This window comes from Sarcophilus harrisii, chromosome 1 (assembly GCF_902635505.1).
Source record: "Sarcophilus harrisii chromosome 1, mSarHar1.11, whole genome shotgun sequence".
NCBI classification, from domain to species: domain Eukaryota; kingdom Metazoa; phylum Chordata; class Mammalia; order Dasyuromorphia; family Dasyuridae; genus Sarcophilus; species Sarcophilus harrisii.
This window is the reverse complement of record NC_045426.1, coordinates 641,003,022-641,029,782: the sequence shown is the minus strand read 5'-3', so window position 1 is coordinate 641,029,782 and position 26,761 is coordinate 641,003,022. Positions and strand designations below refer to the sequence as shown.

Sequence of the window (26,761 nt, the reverse complement as noted above, 5' to 3'; positions counted from 1 at the left end):
GCTAACCTTTCCTTCCCCCCTCCCCCTTTTTGATCTGATTTTTCTTGTGCAGCATAATTATGGAACTATGTATAGAAGAATTGCATATGTTTAATATATATTGGGTTACTTGCTGTATAGGGAGGGAGTGGGGGAAAGGAAAGAGGAAAACATTTGGAACACAAGGTTTTGCAAAGATGAATGTTGAAAACTATCTCTGCATAGATTTTGAAAATAAAGAAGCTATTATTCAAATAAAATAAAATGATTGCACATATTTAACCTATATCAGATTGCTTGCTGTGTTGAGGAGCGGAAGGAAAGTGAAGAAAGGAGAAAACAAAAATGAATGTTTAAATGTTACAAAAACGAATCTTGGAACCTCTCTTTACCCGTATTTGGAAAAATAAATACTATTGAGGAAGATTAAAAAATAACCAAAGAGAAAGGATTGTCCTAAGACAATCCCACTATCCATTCTTTTTCACCATACTTAGAGTTGGAAAGGATTGGGGTGAAGCAGGACGAGCCCTTGCAACGTTTACACCTCCCAGAGATGCCAGCGATGTGGAACAGGACTACGCTTCCCAGAATTCTTTGCGTAGGGAGGAAACATGGCGAGGGAAATTTCCTTTCGCATAGCCGGACTACATTTCCCAGAGCCTCGCGAGGACCCTCCGTCCCGCCCCCTCCGCGTGCCTTCTTTGGCTGGAGCCTCCTGCGTGGCCGGTGTGGACTCCTGCCGGAAGCGGTTGTGGAGCAGCAGGTGGAGTCCGGAGCCGAGGTGGGAGTCGGTTTGGGGAGGAGGCGGAATGGGGCAAGTGAGAGCTGGGGAGGGTCGTTGGCAACACTTATTCCCCGAGTGTCGGCACGAAGCGCGCTCCGAGACGTGATCTATTCCTTCGGACAGAGGGGGGAAACTGAGGCCCACAGAGAGTCCGAGGCGTTCTTATTAAGTCGTTTCAGAGTCCTCCTGACCCCGTTTGGGATTTTCTTAGCAGAGATGCTATTTTGCCCGGTCCTTCGCCAGCTCATTGACAGATGGGGAAACTGAGGCAGGCAGGCTTAAGTAATTTGCCCACTTGGCTAGTAAGTGTCTGCGTCTGAATTGGAATTCAGGTTTCTTGACTCTAGAGCTGGCTTTCTACCCCCTGCCACCTAACGGCCCCTCCCCCCAGTCTTTAAGGGCCCACGGAAGACAGGACCACGCTGAACCCAGAGGGAGCACAGCGTTTGATCCCCGCTCTCTCCTAGCCCCACTCTGCTGAGCGGCTGTCCCCTCTCAGTGGCAAGAGGCCCAGATTTCTCCTCGCCCTCCAGGCCTCTCCCTTCCCAGTCCCCAACTCCCCTGTGGTTATTTTGTATTTCTTTTAAATACAACGTAACTTACACATGGGCATGTTATTTCCTCCTATATAACGTCAGGATGTCCTTCAAGGCCAGGCCAGGAGCATTGTAATATACCAGGCACTGGGCTAAGTGCGGGGAATATTAAAAAGGGCAAAAGACCATGCTTGTCCTTAAGGAGTTTGCAATCTACTGAAGGGATTATCCGGCAACAGCTGCAAAGAGGCCGCTTTACCTTTGTCTTTGTACTCCAGGCACCTGCCACTATGTGTACACATAGTATCATAGGCACCTGACACAATGTGTACACATAGTATCATAGTCACCTGGTACAATTATATACTTAGTAGATGTTTAATAAATGCTTATTGATGACTTGATGAGGGGGAGGATGGAGCTGCTCTTATATCTACCCTTTCACACACACAAAGGGAGGAAGAAAGGAGAAGAAAACTGGTGATGGGGCTTGGGAAACGATTGCTATTTTACACTATTTGAAAGACCATCTTGTCCTTAGCTTCATTTTCCTTGGTCCCAGACAGAAAAATGAGCAGATGGTGCTGAAAGGCAGATTTCAGAAAAGAAAAAGGCTATACAAAATTATTTAATCAATAAGCATATACTAAACACTTTTACTGTAATAAGCCCAGTGGATAGAAAGACAAAAAGAAACTTCTCTGCCCTTAAAGGACATTTTTTGCTGTTTTGGGAAGAAGTAAGTTCTTCCTCACTGGAACTTTGCTGGCATAGTAAATTGACTCACAGCTGTTGTAAAGGGCTTTTCAGTTTTAGGAGGAAGGATGAAGTAGGTGGGCCTTTTGAGTTTGTTTAAACTTACCCAGGTGAGACAGGGAAGGGGAAATGTTGAAGACTGATAAGTATTGGCTGGCCTGAGACCAGGATTTTTATGCTTCCCCAAAACAGTTTGAATGGATACTTGGCCTCCAAGAAGTACAGAGCTTAAAGAAGATTTTTTCCTCTCACTCCTAGATGATCCTCTCTTACTCTCTTGTATCCCAAGACAGAGACTCCCTGGTCACTTCAATTACTCCTTTCCCATTGTAAGACTGGATCTGTGAAGGGGTATGGTATTTATTGGTATTCCAGGATTAGTTTTTGGTATTTATTTTGTGAGTGGGTACCCTTGACAAACTCCCAGTACACAATTCTCAGAAGGCAAGTGGCAAAAAGAATCATTATTCCTAGTGGAGACAGCCTAGCCTGTGAGCCTTCATTCCTGTCCCACCCACTCCTTGGCCAGAACATGGGCTTCTTTTACCTATAGGTCTCTACTAATTAGACTAATTTTTTTTTTTTTACTAATTAGAAATTTAACCTTGGGAGAAGAAGCAATCCATTAGGGCAAAGCTTTTTAAATTGTGAGTTGCCACTCCTTATAGGATTGCATAACTGAATGCAAGAATCAAAAAATTATAATTTTATTGTCAGTAAGTGACTTTTTATGTTTCCATATCCCATGGTCTTGTAAAAATTTCTCCAGCAAAAAGGGATCCTGAATGGAAAGACTTTAAGAAGCTTTGCACTGGAGTCCATTAGAATATTGAAATAGGGATCAGGGGACGTGGATTTGAAACATTGTGGTTTCTTATCATTAACAACACTATTTCATTTCTCTGGACCTATTTTTGCATCTGTAAAATAGAGTGGAATATACTTATACTACTGTACTTAACAAGATTGTTGTGAGGAAAGTATTTTGTAAACTTTAAAGGACTATAAAAGTAAGAGTTTTTATCTTTCTGTTTATTATTCTTATTCTCATCTCTTGTGTGGAGCTCAGATAGAAATGGCCCTGTGACAAATTGTTACCCTCCCATATTATTTTATGTTTACTGTTCTACAGACAGTTGCACAGACAACTTTATAAAGGAAAACAAACCACAAACAAATCATAGTTGATTAAACATATTAGACTGTAGGCTCCCTGAGAACATCCTGAGTATAACTCCACAGCAGGCACCACGATGGAGATGATATGCACCTGCACCTGATTCTATTTGATCTCCTCTGCCAGATATCTGTATTTTTAAAACTTTTGATCCACATAGCGTTAGCATTATTTGCTAAAAAGCATTGATCTTAATGCTTGACTTCTCAGGTCATTATGGATTAATCTTATGTCTAGAAGATTGTATGCAACAGTTCAGTCTGTGCTAATGGCTTGGTTTTAGATTAGTTTATAGGCTGTTTCTCCAGGGTGTTTTGAAATCTGTGTGGACTTGACTGTCATTACTTGAATAGTAATAAGCTTGTGATGTATATTTCTAGCCACTGAGTCATGTTGTGTTAGGTATTCAGTAGGTGCTAGATTTTGCCATCTGTATTGACCTTCAGTCTCTACCATTTCCTTGCATATATTGTTGGAATATATGGGAGCCACCTGATAGTGTCTGCTGGAGATCCAACCCAAACCTGCAGAATAGATCGCCTCCTGTGAGAGCATGATACAAGGAGACTGAGAGGCAGTTGCTGTTCTCTGTGCTCTCTCCTGAGAGGGTGTTATATTGTCTGACCTCCCTCTTCTTCCCTCTGCCTCCAATTTATCTCATTCCCAGTCATCAAAGGCTACCTTGCAGCTCCTTCAGATGTTATGATCCACAGCTGTGGAGGCTCTCAAGAGAATTGACCTGTCCCTTAATATTATACATTGATCATAAAGCCCAGGCTCTTTAAGGATAAATAATTTCTAGTGGTTGTTATATTATTAGTTTGATATAATGAGGGAAGGAAGGAGAAAAAAGCAGCAAGTGTTGGGGGAGGGAGGGGACGGGTAGAAAAGGACCTAACAAAAGCAACAACTGTTGTTATGTCTGCTGTTTGTAGAGCTCTGTGGTAGGTGCTGAAAGAGAGAACAAGTTTAGGTGAAACACTTGCCGGCCATCATGGAACTTGTAGTTCAGTATAAGGATAGGGCAGAAATGCAATACATTAAACATATTTAATTATATTTTTTTATTTGCTCCTTGAAATGGTACTGTGAGACGAGTAAATTGAGGCTGAGGAAAGATAAGTGACTGGTCTTCCTGAGTGCCAAGCCTAGTACTCTGTTTATACACCAACTAGCAGCGTTAGTATCTCAAGCTTATCAGAATGGTACAAAATAAAGTATAACATGAGGTTGGAGTGGGGCAGTCTTGGCATGTGAAGGGATCTGGAAAACTTTTATTTAGGAGATAGAATTGACTGATTAGGAATAGAGCCACATCTGAATCCTACAGGCTCTATAAAGATAAGTAAATGTTATGACATTATTATAGTAGGATTTGGGGCAGAGCCCAACTTTTCCAACTTTGTTTGTGACTTCTGACCCCACAGGTACAGCAGCCATGGCAGACCCATCAGAGGTCACTCGGATCCTTGTCACTGGAGGCTCTGGTTTGGTGGGGAAGGCCATACAGAGAGTAGTGGCTGATGGTGCCAGCCAGCCTGGGGAACAGTGGATATTTGTCTCCTCTAAAGATGCAGACTTGATGTAAGTGATTAATTCCTTTTTCCCCTGAACCTTTGTGTGTGTGTGTGTGTGTGTGTATAAAATCTGTTTCTCTTTGTCTAGGCAATAGTTGGGTGTATTAGATTGGAGCGAGCTAGGAATGGGCTGGACCTACATCACAGCAGTGACCTGTTTAATTTTCCCCTGGACAAACATCCTAGTCCCCCCATTTTATGCCAAGAAAGCCATATTGTTACTTGTTCCATCCTTTATTGTTCTACTTGTACCTTCCCATATTATATGGCAGTACTATATCCTTGGCACTTCTCTTCAGCATTTTTCTCTCTTTTCCTCAGGCCACCACATGGCCACATGTCTCTGATTGACTTCTTGTTCCTTGGTTCCCTAACCTAGTCAGTTAATCAATCATTTATTCATCCTTTGTTGTTGTATAGCATTTGCATTCACTTAGTTGTTTATAGTCCAACTCTTTGTGACCTGAGTTTTCTTTGGCAAAGATACTGGGGTGGTTTGCTAATTCATTTTATAGATGAGGAAACTGAGGCAAACAGTTAAATGACTTGCCCAGATAATAAATATGAGGCTAGATTTGAACTTAGGGCTTCCTAGTGCCCTAGCTACTGCACACCTACCTGCTCTATTCAGCCATTACCATGGGTCAAGCTTAGCACTGAGAATACAAAGAATGGCAAAACCAATCACTGCTCTTCTCATTCCAATGGGAGTGACAACCAGGGATGTGAGAGAATATCAAAAGTAATCTTAAAGCAAAGACTAGGCAGCTAGGGGAACCAGAAGGCTTCTTGCAAAAGGTGGGACCAGAGGCGAGTCTGAAAAGAAAGTAGGGGTACTCTGAGGAGGTGATGGTACAGAATGCCCCATCTCCAAGAGTGGAGATCATTTGTGCAAATGCTTCAAGATGGTTGATGGAAGATAAATGGAAGATGGGAGCAGTAAGGAGGCCAGGGTAGAGGATGGACAATTCATCGGGGGGATGAGGGGAAGGGGAATGGGAAAAAGGAAAGTAGAGCTTTAAATTGCAAGCAGATCAGTTTTGTTTGAGCGTGGAATTAAGAGGGAGCCTAGAACTTTTTGAGCAGGGATATGACATAAATCTACAATTTAGAAAAATTACTTTGTGGGAAAACAGGAACACTAATACATTGTTGGTGGGATTGTCAATACATCCAACCATTCTGGAGAGCAATTTGGAACTATGCTCAAAAAGTTATCAAATTGTGCATACCCTTTGATCCATCAGTTACTACTGGGCTTATATCCCAAAGAGATCATAAAGAAGGGAAAGGGATCTGTATGTGCACGAATGTTTGTGGCAGCCCTCCTTGTAGTGGCCAGAAAACTGAAACTGAGTGGATGCCCATCAATTGAAGAATGACTGAATAAATTGTGGTATATGAATATTATGGAATATTATTGTTCTGTAAGAAATGACCAACAGGATGATTTCAGAAAGGCCTGGAGAGACTTACACGAACTGATGCTGAGTGAAATGAGCAGGGCCAGGAGATCATTATATACTTCAACAACAATACTATATGATGACCAATTCTGATGGACCTGGCCATCCTCAGCAATGAGATGAACCAAATCAGTTCCAGTGGAGCAGTAATGAACTGAACCAGCTATGCCCAGTGAAAGAACTCTGGGAGATGAGTAAGAACCATTATTTTTGTCCACCTGCATTTTGGATTTCCTTCACAGGCTAATTGTACAATATTTCAGAGTCCAATTCTTTTTGTACAGCAAAATAACAGTTTGGTCATGTATACTTATTGTGTATCTAATTTATATTTTAATATATTTAACATCTACTGGTCATCCTGCCATCTGGGGAAGGGGGTGGGGGGAAGGAGGGAAAAAGTTGGAACAAGAGGTTTGGCAATTGTCAATGCTGTAAAGTTACCCATACATATAACCTGTAAATAAAAGGCTATTAAAATTAAAAAAAAAGAAAAAGAAAAATTACTTTGTCAGCTGGGTGAAGGATGGGAAGCTCAGAGACAATTTCAGAAGCTTCCAGATGAAAGGTAATCTGGGCCTGAATTAGGATGATATTTTTGAGGGAAGAGCAACAGACATATACTGAAAGATACTGTGAAGGCAAAAATGATAGTCTGGCAGTGAATTAGATATGAGATGTAAGTGGGAGTAGGAGTTAAAGACTACAATGAAGTCTGGGAGAGTGATGGGACCCAAGATAAGAAGTAGCAAGTTGGGATGAGGGCAAAGTTTGCAGGGGAGGGGGAATGAGTTCAGTCATGTACTTTTTGAGTTTAAGATGTCTATAGTTCATCCAATTCAAAATACCTAACAAGCAGTTGGAAAAATGAGTCTGAAGATTTGGGCTGGAAAAGTAGATATGGAAATCTTCTGCATAGAATTGACACCTGAACCCATGGAAGTAGATGAGATCAGCAAAAGAGATAGTCTAGAGGAAAAAGGGAAGAGGGTCCAGCACAGAGTTTTGGAGGATTCTCATGGGTAGTGAGCAAGCATGATGTGGATGGAGATCCTGCCATAAAGACTGAGAAGGAATGGCTGATCAGAGAGTGGAGGGACCTTGAAAGTCTAAAGAAGAGAGAGTATTCAGGAGGAAAAGGTAGGTGATAGCAGTGTCAGTTCTACAAAGAGGTCAAGAATAAGGAGTGTTCTCTAAAGCAGCAGCCCAGCATCTACCTGGCACGTTGCCTTGGAGTATCCCTACCACATGCTGATGTTCTTGGCCAGGGCTGGCACAAGTTGGATTGTAATGGGATTTCCCAACTTGGAACAGACCCTTCCTAGTTCCCATACTATCAATCAAGGGACAACTTCAGATAATTTATTCCAACTTGTACCTGAGCTAGAATCCCTTCCCATATCCTTCCTGACAAGTAGTCATCCAGCCTCAGCTAGGAGAGTTCTGAGGAGGGCAGGCCCACTACTATTCAAGATAACCCATTTAGTTTTGAGATAGCTCTAACAATTGGAAAATATTTTTCTTACATAAAGCCTTCATTTTTCCCTTGGTAACTCATCATTGCCAGTCCTTCCTTTTGGGGCCAGTCAGGGTAAGTCTGAGAGTTCTTCCCCATGATAGCCTTTCAGAAGCTTGAAGATGCTTGTTGTGGCATCTGACCTTTCCCTAGTCCTAGATATACCTCTCACTTATTTTGGTTATCCTTGAATCATTCCTTAATTTCTCCTCAGCCTCCCCTCACTTTTGTTCCTTATTAATTTGCTGTCTATGGTCCCTTATAAACTGTAAAACCAGAGGCAGCTTTCAATTTCTCCTTTTCTCTATATATCTATACAAAAAGACAGTTGCTGAAGGTGAAGGATTCCAGAGTCCTCCCTTGTTTGACTTCACAGGCAGTTATTTTTGATTTAGTGAAATTAGCTCTACTAAGAAGATAAATCCCTTATCTATCTCCTGTAGCAAATGATATATATGTTAACAGGCATTTTACTTTTTAAAAATATGGTCATATGTGTTTAAATGAAGTCATTTTTCTTTTCTTTATTTCCTATAATGTATAAATATCAAGTATTAAATTTTGACTAACATATTCCCCATCAACCACTGGTGGAAAATCGCATACTCTGACTATAATAAAACCAGTTCCTGATTTGTTCTGGCTTATTTGGCGTTAGCTAGTCAAATTGATAAGTAAATTCATTAGATTCATAGATATATATACTGAGGGACAAACTCTAGGTTCTATGTTATAGTCTTAATCATAGGTATTCTTCCCTTGCACTGGTGGTTTTGCCTATGTGGATGATTGGGGCAGACTCCTTTGAGCATGTACAAATCTTATCTGAGAGGCTCTGCAATATTCTAGGGCTTGGTACAACCAGTATGATGTCTTCTGCAAACAGGAGCAATTAACCTGACCAACTTTTAGGAATCCCTCTTTATCAGGAATCAGGATGATGGGAAAGTTGTGGTTTAAGATGAAATAATGCTTGTTTGTGAAAGTTCCCTAACAAAAGTGTCATCTGTCATGCCCTTGATAGTAGGTTCATGGTCTTTATAAATTATTTTTATAGAGATGGGCAAGTAGACATATGCTTTACTTCCCTACTCCTTTTTCTCAATGAATCATAGGGTTCATAGAAAATAATGGAAGATGAGCATTGATTAAATTCTTCTATTGATATTATTTATTATAATATGCCCTATAAATGAATGATTTTTAATGAAACAACCACCATATCCAGAAGAGAAATAGGTCACACATATAAAAATTAGGGATCTAATAATGAAGTTTATTGAAAGCTATTCTTTGGGACCTGTATGTGCAAGAATGTTTGTGGCAGACCTCTTTGTAGTGGCCAGAAACTGGAAAATGAATGGATGCCCATCAATTGGACAATGTTTGGGTAAACTGTGGTATATGAATGTTATGGAATATTATTGTTCTGTAAGAAATGACCAGCAGGATGAATACAGAGAGGCTTGGAGGGACTTACATGAACTGATGCTAAGTGAAATGAGCAGGACCAGGAGATCAGAACATCAACAACGATACTGTATGAGGATGTAGTATGATGGAAGTGGATTTCTTTGACAAAGAGAAGATCTAACTTGGTTTCAATTGATCAATGATGGACAGAAGCAGCTATACCCAAAGAAAGAATACTAGGAAATAAATGTAAACTGTTTGCATTTTTGTTTTTCTTCCCAGGTTATTTTTACCTTCTGAATCCAATTTTTCCTGTGCAACAAGAGAACTGTTCGGTTTTGCACACATATATTGTATCTAGGATAAACTGTGACATATTTAACATGTATAGGACTGCTTGCCATCTTGGGGGAGGGGGTGAAAGGAGGAAGAGAGGGGAAAAGTCGGAACAGAAGTGAGTGCAGTGCAAGGGATAATGTTGTAAAAAAATTACCTAGGCATGGGTTCTGTCAATAAAAAATTATAATTTAAAAGAAAAAAAAAGCTATTCTTTGTAGCCAGTAGAGATCTTTAGTCAGGTTGAGATAAAATGAAGTGCTCCTTAGATCTGTCTTGGGTGTGACCTACATTTGCTAGAGAAAATTGCAGAAGTTCACAGGCACAGATTGATAAGTTGGGGAAAGAAAGTGGTTAAGGGAAAGGGCAGTGCTTCCCTAAATAACCTCCCTTAGGAGTCTCTGGAAGGGTTGAAACGCCAAAAAATAGCTTTCATCAGCTCTCTGGTTCAGGTAGGCTGAGATTGGGAGAGGAGAGCATATCAGCACTTGTGTGACTCTCTAGTTTAAGAATCTTAAATGATAAGAGAGAGGGCTAGAAATCGACCTAAACTCCCACCTCCTAGCTTGACTCAAACCTTTTATTATTATTATTATTATTATTAAAGCTTTTTATTTTTCAAAATATGCATGGACAATTCTTCAACATTAGCTCTTGCAAAACCCTGTTCCAATTCCCCCCTCTTTCCCCCATGTCCCTTCCCTTAGATGGCAAGTAGTCCAATATATGTTAAAAATAGTAGAAATATGTGTTAAATATTTAACATGTATTGGATTACTTGCCATCTAGGGGAGGGGGTGGGAGGAAGAATGGGAAAATTTGGAACAGAAAGTTTTGCAAGAGTCAATGTTGAAAAATTACCAATGCATATGTTTTGTAAATAAAAAGCTTTAATAAATTAAAAAAAAGAAATAGGTGTTAAATTCAATATGTGCATATATATTTATACAATTATGCTGCACAAGAGAAAAAGTGAAGGAAAATAACATTTTCACTCTTTTTGTTTGCTTGTATTTTATGTTGTGAACCACATTCTGTTCCCACGGTCCTCTCTGGGTATAGATGGCCATCACTGAACAACTGGAACTGGTTTGAATCATCTCATTGATTCATGTTCATTAGTCATGTTCATTAGACTTGATCATCATATAATCTTCTTGTTGCTGTGTATAATGATCTCCTGGTTCTGCTCATTTTACTTTGCATCAGTCAGTTCATGGAAGTCTTTCCAGGCCTCTCTGAAATCATCTTGTTAGTCCAACTCAAACCCTTTTTGAAAGTTGTTTCCTGGTCTCTGGGATTCTAGGGCAGTAATTGGCAGATTAGGGTAGTGAGAATAGGATCAGATGGCTCACCCTTCTTATCTATATTTAAAATGTGGAAATCTGCTATCTCTAAGAATTGGGGGACCTCTGAGAAAAATGCTGCACCTAGGCTTAGCTGACCATTATCACAATTTTGGAAACATAAAGAAAATTTTAACTTTTTAGAGAGATAAGGCAAGATGGTAAAATTTCAATAAGTTGCTTTAGTGAACAGAAAACAGTTACAGAACTCTAAGGAGGTTTTTTTTTGTTGTTGTTGTCAAGGTTATTAACTAGCTTGACCAAACCCAATTAAAATGACCTTAAAGCTTGCTTCTTATGGGAGAACAATAGACCTTTTATTCTAGAGAATTACAACTTTTCCCATGGACTCTGAGCTAGATAGGGATGGGAGATGCTACAGGAAACCACGATATTAAAGGAGAAAAGGTTCTAGTTTATCCTCAAAGTTCTGTTTGCATGTGTTTGTTTTCTAATAAGTAGTGTCAGCATTTAGATTCAGGCATTATTGGAACATACCAAGGCTGGTATTTGCAACTTAAAAAAAATTTTTTTTAATCTAGCATCATCCTTATACAATATTAGCAAAAATATAGAACTAGAGGCAAGATAATATAAAAAGCATTGCTGGCATTATAGCATATGGCTTTGATAGCATGTGGAGTTGGTGTTCTTTTAGTTGCCTTTTTTCCAATTACAAATAAGGGCTAAATTTTAATAAAAAAAATTAGATAGCGTTTATATAGTCATATATTCCTATATCTATTTTTATATATAATCTTGTTTGATCCTTACAACAATCCTGTAAGTGCTATTATTCCCATTTTAAAGAAGAGGAAACTAAGTCCAAGGCAGGTGAAATGATTTGTCTAGAGTCACAAATTAAATAAATGTCTGAAGTGAGATTTTAATTCGGGCTTTCCTCATGCCAAGTATGGCACTCTTTTTTTTTTTTTTTTTTTTTTGTTTTTTATTTACAAGTTATATGCATGGGTAATTTTATAGCATTGACAGTTGCCAAACCTTTTGTTCCAATTTTTCCCCTCCTTCCCCCCCACCCCTTCCCTTAGATGGCAGGATGGCCAATACATGTTAAATATATTAAAGTATAAATTAAATACAAAATAAGTATACATGACCAAACTGTTATTTTGCTGTACAAAAAGAATTGGACTCCGAAATATTATACAATTAGCCTGTGAAGAAAATTAAAAATGCAAGTAGACAAAAATAGAGGGATTGGGAATTCTATGTAATGGTTCTTAATCATCTCCCAGAGTTCTTTCGCTAGATGTAGCTGGTTAAATTCATTCCTGCTCCGTTGGAATTGATTTAGTTCATCTCATTGCTGAGGATGGCCAGGTCCATCAGAATTGATCATCATATAGTATTGTTGAAGTATATAATGATCTCCTGGCCCTCCTCATTTCACTTGGCATCAGTTCGTGTAAGTCTCTCCAGGCCTTTCTGAAGTCATCCTGTTAGTCATTTCTTACAGAACAATAATATTCCATAATATTCATATACCACAATTTATTCAGCCATTCTCCAATTGATGGGCATCCACTCAGTTTCCAGTTTCTGGTCACTACAAAGAAGGCTGCCACAAACACATACCTTTCCCTTCTTTAGTATCTCTTTGGGGATATAATCCCAGTAGTAACACTGCTGGATCAAAGGGTATGGCATAGTTTAATAACTTTTTGAGCATAGTTCCAAATTGCTCTCCAGAATGGCTGGATATATTCACAATTCCACCAACATTTTATCAGTGTCCCAGTTTTCCCACATCCCCTCCAACATTCCGCATTATTTTTCCCTTTTTAGCCATTCTGACACGTGTGTAGTGGTATCTCAGAGTTGTCTTAATTTGCATTTCTCTGATTGATAATGACTTGGAGCATATTTTCATATGGCTAGAAATAGTTTCAATTTCTTCGTCTGAGAATTGTCTATTCATATCCTTTGACCATTCATCAATTGGAGAATGGCTTGATTTCTTGTAAGAGTCAATTCTCTATATAATTTGGAAATGAGGCCTTTATCAGAACCTTTGACTGTAAAAATGTTTTCCCAGTTTATTGCTTCCCTTCTAATCTTGTCTGCATTAGTTTTGTTTGTACAAAAACTTTTCAATTTGATATCAAAATTTTCTCTTTTGTGATCAGTAATGATCTCTAGTTCTTTGGTCATAAATTCCTTCCTCTTCCACAGGTCTGAGAGGTAAACTATTTTGTGTTCCTCTAATTTATTTATAATCTCATTCTTTATGCCTGGGTCATGAACCCATTTTGACCTTATCTTGGTGTACGGTGTTAAGTGTGGGTCGATGCCTAGTTTCTGCCCAAGTATGGCACTCTTAATCCACTGTGCCACCTAGCTGCTTTGTCATATTCAGAGCCTCCCTGATTTTTTCCCTTGAAAAAAGGGTTTGGGAAATGTAAACATTGTTCCTATCAGTCTGTTAAATCTTTTTGTCTTTTGTTCCTTTTTCTGGATTCCCTCTTTTTAACCATCCTTACCTATTCTCACCTTTTCATTAAAGTCACTGAGTAACAAAGTATATTGAGTTTATTTTTTGGACTATCTTTTCAGAATTTCTCTTTGTATTCTGCCGCCAATCTTATTATTTTCTTTTGGAAAGCTTTTTTATTTTCAAAACATATGCGTGGATAATTTTTCACATTGACCTTTGCATAATCTTGTCTTCCAAATTTTCCCTTCCTTCCCTCCATTCCCTCCTCTAGATGGCAAGCAATCCAGTATATGTTATACATGTTAAAATCCAATTTATGTAAACATTTATATAATTATCTTGCTGCATAAGAAAAATCAGATAAAAAGGAAAGGAAATGAGTAAGAAAACAAAATGCAAGTGAACAACAAAAAAAGAGTGAGAATGTTATATTGTGATCCACACTTGATTCCCACCCTCCTCTTTCTGGGTGTAGATGGCTCTCTTCATCACAAGATCATTGGAACTGTTTGCCACCAATCTTAGAGCATAAGTTTATAATTATTTTAATGTTGGTCCCTTTGCAAATTCTCATCAACAAGATTATAAAATATTTGTTGCTTTGGGGCACATAAGACCAACTCTCCCTACATTTTTCTTAAGATCCTAGATTTACTTCTAGAAGAGACCTGAGAGGCCACGGGCTGCAAATTACTCATTTTATAGATGGGGAAACAGGTTAAGTGATTAGCTGAGTAGCACAGCCAATGTCAACCTAAGCCATCTTTCCATTAAGCTACAAGTTTCTTCTGTTTTCTGGATTTGTTTATAGAAAAATCATTAGGATTAATATATTTTAGTTCACATCCTTAAGGAATAGTATGTTTTCTCCTTGACCATTGCCCAAGAGCCCCACATTTAGAATGTCAACAGCTAAATTAATGTGCATGCACATTTTTTACTGTATGATTCATAGCTCCCTCTGCTCTGCACGTAGTAGACACATACTATAAATGTCTTGAGTCAGAATATGGTTTGCCTCTCCCCCTGCCAGGGATACAGCCCAGACCCGAGCCCTGTTTGAGAAACATCGACCTACACATGTCATCCATTTGGCAGCCATGGTGGGTGGCCTCTTCCGGAACATCAAGTATAACCTGGACTTCTGGGTAAGAAAGGATTCTGCCTTTGGAGCTTAAAGGGGAAAGACCCAACATGGTGATTTTTTTCTCCCTTTAAGACACTTCTTTCTCCTTGTCTCCCAATTTGCTGAGATGCTATCCTGGAACTTCCCAGGAGGAAGGTTGCCTAGTGGTAGGACTCATTCCTCAGAATTATGGCAAGCATTAGTCCTTTTCCAAGGACTAACTGTATGCCCAGGGTTCCTGGAAGCTGGGAGGGAAAAAAAAAATGGCAGAATTAGATATTTAAGGTTCATTGCAAAGTTAGTGTGTGTGCTTTTTTGAAGCTTCATGCCCTATCACCACATAAAAGTATGTCTAAGAGCGCAAGCGAGAGATTGAAGATTGATATGGAGGTTAGTGTGTGTATGTGTGTGTGATTGAAGAACAACAAAGAGGGTGGGGTGCAGTTCCATTCAGGTAGCATTTATTGGAACATTATATTGTTTGGTGCATCAGTTTGGGTTACGCTTTTGCCAAGAGCATAATCCTTGAGCACCAGTTTTACCAACTCCTGCCCAGTCCCCCTTTCCCCAGTCACACTTCCATAGGCCTACCCAGCCCTTTAGTCCTACTTGAATTTGGCCTGGACTGAAATTTAATTGCAACTTGATAGCTTTGTAACCTTGCAGAAGACCCTCCCCACATTGAACTTTCTCATTCCCATATTTAAAATAGGGATGTATTTAAAATGGAGACAATAATACTTGTTCTGTTTCCTTCAGAAAATCATTGTGAGAAACGTGATTTGTAAACATTGAAGTTCTGTAGAAATGGGGAGATACAAGTATAGAATCAGAATTGAGAATGTAAGGGGTTGGAAAGGGACCACAGGATCCTTTAATCTAAAGGTTCTTAACCTTTTTCATGGCAGAGTAGTAAAACTGTAGACCCCCTTTTCAAAGTAATGCTATTTTTAATTGCATATTTTATTTTTTCAATCAGCAAAAACTTTCCTTCTTTCCCCATCACAACCTATCCCCTCTTGAACAAGAATGGGGGGGAAAAAACTAAGCCCAAACTGTTACAAACATGAATAATTGGGCAAAATGCATTTCCACTTTGATCATGTCCAGCACACACACACACACACACACACACACACACACACGTGTATATATGTCTCAATCTGTATTCTTGAGTCCTTCACCTCTCTATCAGGGGATATGTAAAGTGTTTTTTTAAAGTCTTTACCATATTGCTGTTATTGTATAAATTGTTTTCCTACTTTGTTTTTAAATGCACAAAATAAAAATCAGAGAATTACAAAGGAAACAAATTCTGTTGAAATACTATACACACATGTGAGTATTCAGTTATATGTAGATATTTATGTCTACATTTAACTGAAGTCACAGACCCCACTATAAGAACCCTTGATCTGTTCAACCTCATTTTATTTTTATTTATTTATTTTTTAATTATAGCTTTTTTAGTCACAGAACATATGCATGGGTAATTTTTTACAACATTGTCCCTTGCACTCACTTTTGTTCCAACTTTTCCCTCCCCTAGATGTCAAACATGTTAAAGTATATCCTAGATACAATATATGTGTGCAGATCCATATAGTTTTCTTGTTGCACAAGAAGAATAGGATTCAGAAGGTAAAAATAACCTGGGAAAAAAAACAAAAATGCAGGTAGTCCACATTCATTTCCCAGTGTTCCTTCTCTGGGTGTAGCTGATTCTGTCCATCATTGATCAATTGGAATTGAATTAGGTCTTCTCTTTATCGAAGAAATCCACTTCCATCAGAATACATCCTCATACAGTATTGTTGTGGAACTATATAATGATCTCCTGGTTCTGCTCATTTCACTCAATATCAGTTCATGTAAGTCTCTCCAAGCCTCTCTGTATTCATCCTGCTGGTCATTTCTTACAGAACAATAATATTCCATAACATTCATATACCACAATTTACCCAACCATTCTCCAATTGATGGGCATCCATTCATTTTCCAGTTTCTAGCCACTACAAACAGCGCTGTTACAAACATTTTGGCAAATACACAATCTCCTCATTTTACTGAAGAAAAATCTCAGACCCAGAGAAAGTGAGTAGTAGTCCAAGGTCACAGAGCAAACCTGGGACAGAGTTGGACCTCAGTCCTCAGCTTTGGCCTAGTACTTTTTTGCTACCCCCTTTATAAAGGCCTTGAGCTGAACTTTTAAAATAATAATCTGTCATCTTTACCTTTTTCTTTTCAGTTCAGAATACATTTCTGTTTAAAGAGTGGACCCCACATTCATCTCTACAAGTTCTGGCGTGTATTTGTGCAGGGAAATTTTACAAGTGACTCATAGCCTTTTGGTTCAGTGACAGAATGTCAAAGCTAGGGGAGGGTACTTAGAATGGAGACTCTCAGAGCTAGGTGGAGTCTTGGAGGTCATCTAGTTTCATAGAGGAGGAAACTGAGGCTCAGAGAGGGAAAAGGAGATGTTCCCAGTAACTTAGTAAGTTAGGGACACACAGGACTAAAATCCTTATCTCCTTAAGCTCTGGACTCTTCTCTGATTTGACCAATTTCTCTTCCTAGCAGGACACTGTTTGGGACCTGAGAGCCTTACATGATGGGAGTGGGGAGAAATTATTTTTAAGGCCTCATCCAGCTTGAAATCATATTACTTAGGAGTCCCAAATTAGAAGTTGAGATTCCTAGAAGAGAGCTTTGTGATGTTTGAAGGGAGAAGCAAGAGATAAGGTTAGAGAAGTATCTGACAACCAGATTATGGGGTCCATAAAGGCCGGGCTAAGGAGTTTGAATTGTCTTCAGGGCAATAAGGAAGCCATTGAAGGTATTGAGGCAGTGGAGAGACACAGACCTATACCTAAAATTACTTAGGTAGCCTATGAAGAATAGGTTATAGGGAGAGAGACCTGATCCAGAAGTTTGAAAACTTAAAATACTCCTCTTAAACGTGATAATTGGCCTCTTAAACTTTTCTGTTAGAGTGAGGACAAGGAGAGTGGAGAGGAGAAGACACATGAGAGAGATTTTTGGAGGTCAGCTGAAAAGGAATTGAGTGGGTTTGGAGGGAAGGAGAAGGAAGTGGGGAAAGGAAGAGCGTAAATGATTGGGGCTGAGTGGGGAGGTCATGTTCTGTCCCTCACCTCTCCAGAGAAAGAACATTCAGATCAACGACAATGTCTTGCACTCAGCCTATGAGGTGGGCACCCGGAAGGTGATCTCTTGCCTTTCCACCTGTATCTTCCCTGACAAGACCACTTATCCCATCGATGAGACCATGGTAAGGACCTCCTGCCCTCAAATGCCTTGAATGGAATGAGGGGAAAGGGCTGGGCAGAAGGGGCAAATGGAGGTGTTCTTCTCAGAAACCTTTGGGCCTCAAGGATTTCTTTCTCTTTCTCTCCCCTTCCCCTCCCCTACACTCAGATTCACAATGGACCCCCACACAACAGCAACTTCGGCTACTCCTATGCTAAGCGCATGATCGACGTACAAAACAGGTCTGGGATGTTTGGGAGGCAGCAGTGCTGAAAGCTGTAGGCCACTGTCTTCATCACACACACCTTCCAAACCTCATAAGCCCCTACTCTCCATCCTGTCAATCAACAAGCATTTATTAAACATCTATTGTATTAAATATCAGAAATAAAAAACAATAACAACATAATTATAATAATAGCTAGCATTTATGTAGCTTTTACTATTGTGCTAGGCACTATGCTAGGCAATTTTAGAAATGAAGTAAACCCTTCTCTCATTAAGATTATGTTCTTTTGGGAGAAATAATACATATATAATCAAGCAGTCAAACATTAAGTACCTCTTATGTGTTGGGCACTTTACTGGTGGTACAAAGGACAAATAAAATCAATCCCTTTCCTCAAGGAATTTGCATTCTAATTTTGGAGACAATTTCTATATAAATAGACACATGTAAGAGACCTGCAGAGTAAATGGGAAGAAACCTTAGAAAGGAAGACATCAGTATCTAGAGGGACCTAAGAAGACTTCCTGCAGACAGTGACATTTCAGCTGAAACTTGAAGCCAGCCAGAATCTAAGAATCTGAAATGAAAGGGACAGCCTACCAGACATGGGGACAGTCAGGACCAAGGTATGGAGGCAGGAATGTTGCATGTGAAGAGTTGGAAGAAGGCTAGTATAACAAAATTGTAGAGGGGAGAAAGGTATAAGAAACCTGGAAAGATAGGTAGGGAAGGGAATGAGACTGTGAAGAGCTTTTTTTTTTTTTTTTTTTTAAATTAATTTTTATCACTGTGGTGAGTTTGTTTTTTTAATACATCACTTTGGTTTCCCTCCCCGAGAGACATCCCATATAACAGAGTATTTTTTTTAAAGAAGGGAAAAAATGAAAAAGAGGGAAAAAATGTGATGAAAACTAGACATCAAAAAATGTCTGAAAATGTACAGTGTACAATGCTTGTGGTTCTTTGATCTTTGCAAAGAGGTTAAGTCAGAGTAACTCCTCATCTTTTTATTTCAAGGCATGCTTGTTCTTTTTAATTTTATAACATTCGCTTTTGTGTGTGTGTGTGTTTTTCTGTTTCTGTTGATAATAGAAAAATGATTACAATAATATAATTTTCCTGACTCTGCTTACTTTGCTCTGCATCAGTTCATTATAGATCTTTTCACACTTCTCTATGTTCATCATGTTCACCATATCTTAACAACTCGGTTAATGTTCCATTGCATTTATTCACTATAATTTATTTATCTGTCCTCCAATCAGTGTATATATGGAGACCTCTTATTAATAGTTTCTCTGGATAAGATGCTAATAATGGAATCTCTGTGTAAAGGGAATTGACATTTTGGCCACTTTTTAAAAACATAATTCCCAATAGTTTTCCAAAATGGTTGTACCGATCCACAGCTGTACCAACAATGCACTTATGTGAATATCCTTCTTCCTTGCTTGTACCCGTTTTGGGAAAATTTTCAGGAAAGGATTGGGAAAGGTTCCGGGGAGGTGATGTCAGGATAATGGGCCCAGGGCAAGGTGGAGGATAAGGTTGAGGTATAGGGTCAAGTCAGGGTCATGATTTAAGGGGAGTCCTTGGGATATGTAGCAACTCCTCCTGCACTGCATATTTTCTGGGCTGCAATTTGATCATCTCCTCTTGACTTCTTGAGGCAGTATAGTACAGAGGGATTGGAAGGAAGAAGAGTTAGGTTCTAATCCTGACTCTATTTACTGTGTGGCAAGTCAGTTTGCCTCTGATCCTCAATTTCCTCAGCTATAAAATGAGAACAATAATAATTGCACTATTCACTATACGTGGAAAAGTACTTTGTAAACTTTAAAGCACTATAGAATTACAGAATCTGAGTTGGCAAGGATTTTAAAGCCAACTTGTTAAAACTATACCTGAACAAGAATTTCTCCTGTAATACACCCAATATTTGGTCATTAAGCCTTTGCTTGAAGACTATAGTCAGCCCATTTCACTTTTAAATGGTCTAGTTACTGGGAAATATATCTTTGATCAAACCAAAATCTTCTTTGCTACAAAGTCTACCCATGAGTTTTGTCCTTTGGGATCAAAGCTTATTTCTTTTCCAGATAAAAGCCTTTCAGATATTTGAACAGAGTTGTCATGCTCCTCTAAGCCTTCTCTTCTCTCTGTTAACCAGTTCTTTCAACATATTGGCACAACCACAAGATTTCTATCATCCTAGTTGTCCTCTTTCCAAAAATTAGCCATCCACAATTGAACATGGTACTCCAGAGCACAGCAAGAGAGGGTCAGGAGAAGTCCTGATTCTGGATGTTTTACTTGTCCTAATGCAACCTAAGATTATATTAGCTTTATATATATTACAATTTATATATATATATATATATGTAATATATATATATATAAATTATATGTTGCATATAATTTTATATCTATATATATTTTTTCCTATGAAATTTTATCTTATTCTAGACTGTAGTGATCTTTTTGGGTCTTGCTAAGTTTTTGGGTCTAAGTTATCTCACTTTTGTGTCATCAGCAAATTTGATAAATTTGATAAACCACATCATCAATGCCTTTACCCAGGTCACTGAAGCCAAGAACAGATCCACAGATCATGCCAATAGAGACCTCTCCTTAGTACTGACAATGAACAATGACTCCAGAAGAGTTCTGGATTCACTTGTTTTTCTCTCCATGTTCTACAAAAAGATGACATAACGTATGTTTTTAAAGACTTTGCCAAAATTTAGACAACATATCTTTACATCCTTTTGATCTCCTAGCATAGTAAGTCTGTCCAAAAATAAATGAGATTAATCTTTCATAAGCCATTCTTTTTTTACATGAATAATCATTTTAGACATATTTCCATATTAGTCATGTTGTCAGAGAAAAATCAGAACCTAAAGGAAAAACCACAAGAAAGAAAAAGCAAACAAAAAAAATGAAAGTAATATTCTTCAGTCACATTCAGTCTCCATAGTTCTCTCTCTAAATGCAGATTTTTTTTTTCATCCCAAGTCTATTGGAATTGTCTCAGATCACTGTATTGTGGAGAAGAGGAGAGTCTATCATAGTTGATCATCACATAATCTTGCTATTATTATGTACAATGTTGTTCTGGTTCTGCACACTTCACTCAGTATCAGTTCATGTAAATCTTTTCAGGCTTTTCTGAAATCAATCTGCTTATCATTTCTCATAAAACAATAATATTCCATTATATTCATATACCATAACTTATTCAGCCATTTCTCAACTGATGGGTATCCACTCACTTTTCACAAAAAGAGCTGCTACAAACATTTTTGCACACATCAGTTTTTTTTTTCCCCTTTCCTGATCTCTTGGGGATACAGACCCAGTAGTGACATACTGCTGGGTCAAAGGGTTTTCACAGTGTGATAGCTCTTTGGACAGAGTTCCTAATCGCTCTCCAGAATGGCCAGATCAGTTCACAACTCCATCAACAATGTCATGTCTCATTTGCAATGAAGCCAAGCTGGATCTTTGTGATCTGTGTTTGTTCCATTGTCTAGATAGTCCATCTCTTTGCTGTCATATTCTAAAATTTTCCCCAGGAATCAAGGCCAATTAAAATTTGAAGATTTCAGTTTCTCTTTTGAAAAATGGAACATTCTCCCTTCTCTCCATGGTGGTTTAAAAATCACTGTTGCTGTCAGTCGGATATAATTCATCTAGTTCCAATGAATTGAATTCATTGAATACAACTAGATGTTCTCTTAATATCTCATTTATGTTGGACATAAGCTCTTCACTATTTTTGTTCTATTCTTTCAAGTTCCAAGACATATTCTTGGATGGAAAGTTAGAAATAGGAATAGACAATTTCTGACTTTTTTCTGTTGTGCTATTTCATCTAATATGAGCAGCAATCCTATATGGCTTAAATATAGCTTTAAAAAAATATTTTCTTGTTCTTATCCATTATTCTCATTCTTAATTTTTACAGTCCTGATACTTCAAGCACCATGCCAGATATTTGTATTCATTCTGTTCCCTTCCCTTGTGTCTGTTTCCTGTATTTTTTAGAAGTGAAAATATACACTAGATTTAGCATAGTTCCTGGCCCATAGTTAATTCTTAATAAATGCTTGTTGAACGACTGATTTGAAACTCTCACATTCAGTATTGTACTAGAAACATCAATATGATCACCATCATCATTATGTATGCCTGGCATACGTAATTATTGGTGGATTGTTGGTTGAGGCTCTCCAATTGATTTCATTAAATCTTAAATTGATTTATTAAATACTGAAATGTTGGACTGTTATCCATTTAATTGGATAACATTTCACATAATCTCATTTGATTGCCATTGTCACTCTCCCAGTCTTACAGATGAAGCCCCGTATGCTCAGACTTGGGCCAATCCAGCTTGGGAGGTGGGAAGAGGAAGAAGAAAACCAGGCTTGTACCTCAGGAACCTCTCAGAGCAGGAGACAGAGCAAAGATATAGGATAAGGATAGGGTTCATGTCTAGCCCTGTGTCCAGAATACCTGGGACGGAGATATAGTCAGTGACCTCTCCTTCCGCCTATGGGAACAGTCAGAGGGCTTCTGGGCCTAGGCTTCCTGGGCCCTGGAAGGTGAATCTCCCTGAAAGGAGACCAACCAACCCCTCCAACTCCCACCCCAGGGCATACTTCCAGCAGTATGGCTGTACCTTCACTGCCGTCATCCCCACAAACGTCTTTGGACCCCATGACAACTTCAACATTGAAGATGGCCATGTGCTACCTGGTCTCATCCACAAAGTCTACCTTGCGAAGCGTGAGTCTGTCCATCTGTCTGCCCCTCTTTGTCTTCTGTGGGAGTGTGTGTGTAAATGTGAGTGCAAGTGTGACTGGAGGGCAAGGCTCCCCCCCCCCCACCCGGTCCCCAACCGCCCTCCTCATGGTTTTGGGCTTAGCCCCAGGATGTTTGGTCCCAAACTCAGAGCTGAGGTTTTTTTGTCTGCCTCACTCACCTGTTGCACGTTGGCTCCCCTGCAGGCCCAGTGTCATGGTGGTCTCATCTTTCCTTATTGCATCCTCTTTTCTTTTTTAGGCAATGGCTCTGCTCTGACTGTGTGGGGCACTGGGAAGCCTCGAAGGCAATTCATCTATTCCTTGGTAAGTGGCCATCCAGATTCTTGGGATCTCTGGGGGAGGAAGGTCAGGGGTTCCTCTCTGATTTCGGTCTTTCTAGGGTGCGCACGTGCACACACACACACACACACACACACACACACACCGTCACTGCCCTTAATCAGGCAGAGAGCCTCTCGGAATTCAGAAAGGGGACCTAGCCCTCTGGTGCTCAGTGAGTCATCCCTTCCATCTTGAGGACCCCAGGGATCTCTGACCAGAATCAATCCAAGATGAGGAGAAGGAGATTTAGTGTCAATATTTAGAAAGTTCACAGGCCAGTGTGAGTGGAGATACTCTGCAAGAACAATAGGTTAAGAGATAAAAATTTTTTGATTTGAGGAAAGGAAACACTTCTTTACAATTCGAGCAATCCCACAGGAGAATGGATTGCCTCAGGAGTAATGAGTTCCTTGAATGCTGTCAAAAGGATTCTTGCCTTTAGAGAGATAGGGCTTCTTTTTTTCCAAGAAATCACTTCCCAGGGCTTTTCTAACTAAAGGTTTGTGGTTTCAGGAGCTCAGCAACAAGAGGGACATGGATAGGACTCTTGGGATGTGAGGCCTGAACTGGGTCCCAGGAAAGTCTTTGTAGAGGGGCTCCAGCAGGGTTGGCTTCCTTAAGGACTGTCTGCTCCTCCAGACTGGCTCCAGGACAATAGTGGGCTCAGGAGTCAGGGGGCTTGGGTTTCCTAGATCCTTGAATAAGTCATGGAACCACCTGCTCTTATTCCTTGACCCTTAAGGCCTCTTTCAGCTCTAACCCTTAGAATGCCTGCTCCTCAAGCTCCCACTATCTTTCTTGGCCCTTGAGCTTGCTTGGCTGAACCACCTGCTGATTCCTCCATTATAAGCTCCTTGGTCTTAGTACAAAGTTCCTTTTCCTTGGGCCCACAGGGGTTGGGCTAGGCAGGGCTGGGCCCTCAGGAGGGACTTAGGTTAAAGGTACTTCCCCCTCACCAGTTTTGATATTATATGTTACCCAGTTCTGTGATTTCATAACCCGACTGTTTCCCTCACTCCTTCCAGGACCTGGCTCGTCTCTTCCTTTGGGTCCTTCGAGAATACAATGAGGTGGAGCCTATCATTCTGTCAGGTACAGAACTTCTCCCTTCCTCCCACCTCATTCTTACCATCTTCTGTAAAGGCAAAGGCTGCAGGAAGTCGGGTAGGGAGAGGGAAGAAGGAGGATGTGGGGCAGGAGCTGGTCCCTACAGAAAGATGAGACTCAGACCTTGGATGGGGAAATGGGAAAGGCAGGACCTGAGACTGACTTAATCCAAAACTCTTTCAGTGGGTGAAGAGGACGAGGTGTCCATCAGGGAGGCAGCTGAGACCATCGTGGAGGCCATGGGTTTTCAAGGGGAGCTGAACGTATCCTTTACTGTGTTAGGGCCACACTCCAGCAGGCTCCAGCCTGTCAGCCTCCCCTGACACAGCAACTAGGCTGCCTAGAATGGAGGGAGAATCTGGGCTCCAGAACAAGCCTTACCACTGCCTGATGGTGTGAAACTTGGCAAGTCCCTTTCTGTACTTCAGTTTCCTTCTCTAAGTAAGCTCCTCGTAAGGTAACCCTTATAGCTCTGATGAGTTTCTGTTAAAACTTCTCTAAGAGAGGTACCTGCCCCAAGATCTTTTCTTAGCCTGTTCTTAAATGGAAGATTAATTATCCCCTGAATGCAAGAGGAATCCGGGATGTGGGAGAGATTGATAAGAGCCGTTTTACCAATTTAGAATTTAGGGTAGCAAGCCTGAGCCTCTCTTTTTACAGATGGAAAACTGAGGCCCAGAAAGGCCCAGGTACCCAGAGCTCAGTGGCCCTCAGCCCCTTCAGCTCCATATCCTGAACTCTTGGTCACTACTCTACACTGCCCAGTCCTATCCAGGATGCTTCTTCCTTTCTTCCTTCCCCAGCTCTGCTACTTTATGTACTGGTGGTAGTGTCACATAATGAGCAGAGGTTAGAGGCAGAGTTAGATCCTACTCTTCCAATCTCCCACTATTTTCCTCCCTGTGATGTTGGGGGGGACAGGATTAGGACCCATCGAGTATTAGATGAGCTGCTGAGCCTGTGAGCCCCTTTGTCCCCAGGCCTTGAAGCATGGCCTTCTCTTGGGGAAAGAAACTTTGAAGGCTCCATCAGGCTGGCCCTTTGAGGCGGGATAGGGGACTTTTGAGTGGAGCGTGAAGAAAAGCTTGGAAATCTGTGTGGCTTGAAATGGCCACAGGAGATCCCTCCCCCTGTCTGGTTCTCTCAATTAACTCCTTTGTCCTGCCACAAAACCTTCCAGTTTGGCTTTGACCTTGACCCAGAGCTACTAATAGTTTGACACAACCAAGGCAGATGGTCAATTCAAGAAGACAGCCAGCAACAAGAAGTTGAGGACCTACCTTCCAGACTTCCAATTCACGCCCTTCAAACAAGGTAGGGTTTGGGAAGGCTAATTTCCTGGAACTACAGTGAGTCCCCCAGATTCATGTTCATCCAAAAATAGAACAGGCTGCTTCAGGAAGGGTAGTGGCTGGAATAGCAGGTCAGGCCACTGGGAGCTGCCAGCCCCAGCTCTTCTGGCCTCTGCAGGCTGCCCACCAGGCTGAGGTCCTCTGGGCTCACTGGCCCCTATGGCTCCCTGGTGCTGGGTGAATTTCATTTCTTTCTTTCAGGCAATACTTGCTACAGTAATAGGAGTGAAATAGTGTAGGATTTGAGTCCTGGATTCAAATTCAGGCTTTTCCTCCATCTTGTTTTATGACCTTGGCCAAGTCACTTTGGACTTTAGTTTCATCTTTTCTTTAAAAAATTCCCTCTGCTACATTTCTGTACTGTAATGTTCCTAATGCCTCTATGGCTTTAGCAGGGCAGAAATCTTTATCTCCATTTGATAGAAGACACTGAAACCCAGGGAGAGGGCCTGGGGCCATGGGCACAGCCAGGACTAGACCCCAAGTCTTCTGGGTCCCTCTCCAGAATTGCTGCCATTCTCCCATGCGCACACCCCATGATTCCAATCCAGGCCTGTTTCTGGCAGAGTTGAGGACATAGGACCCAGTCAGGTGTCCTAATAATCCTGTACAGTCTTTCACCAACATCCTTGATCAGAGCTGTTGGGCATGGGCCAAGGGAGAGGGCTTGGTGTTAGGCTGGGCTCAGAACTCCCCTCTTGACCTTCATCCCAGCCTCTTTTTATTCCTCAGCTGTGAAGGAGACATGTACCTGGTTTGAAAACAACTATGAGCAAGCCCGGAAGTGATCCCAGCACAGGGGAAGAGAGCACAAGTCACAGAAAGACAGGGGGCCCTGGAAGGAGCTGGTACAGATGTCCTATCTTCTCTACATCTAGGCCCTCAGTGTCCATAAAGGCCGGCTTAAGGAAGACTAGTGAGTCCTGAATCTCAATTAAGCATCTGGCCCTGCCTTTGTTTCTGTCCCTGACCTGGTCACTGCAGTTAATTCAAGGTGGAAAATACAGGCTTCCCTATCCCTGCCAGGCTGGTTCCTGAAAGTCCACCATTGCTACCCTCAGGGAAAACTCCCATGCTCAGAGCCTGGGAAATCTGCGCGCGCCTCCCTTAGTACTCACCACCTGGGTTCCCCTATCCTTTCTGATCATTGAGAATTCAAATAAAATACATTTTTGCAGAAGGA

At 40.4% G+C, this 26,761-nt stretch overlaps 1 protein-coding gene across 1 annotated transcript; it reads left to right on the top strand.

Annotated features, from left to right (window-relative positions):
* The first annotated feature begins 657 nt into the window (after positions 1–657).
* Positions 658–26,761, top strand: TSTA3 (tissue specific transplantation antigen P35B). Its single transcript, XM_031947331.1, has 11 exons — positions 658–763; positions 4,663–4,819; positions 14,378–14,492; positions 17,631–17,759; positions 17,906–17,979; positions 22,627–22,760; positions 23,037–23,101; positions 24,145–24,211; positions 24,410–24,489; positions 25,441–25,540; positions 26,311–26,761. The coding sequence occupies exons 2-11, from the start codon at positions 4,674–4,676 to the stop codon at positions 26,364–26,366; spliced, it is 966 nt and encodes a 321-aa protein (XP_031803191.1). The 5' UTR covers positions 658–763; positions 4,663–4,673; the 3' UTR covers positions 26,367–26,761.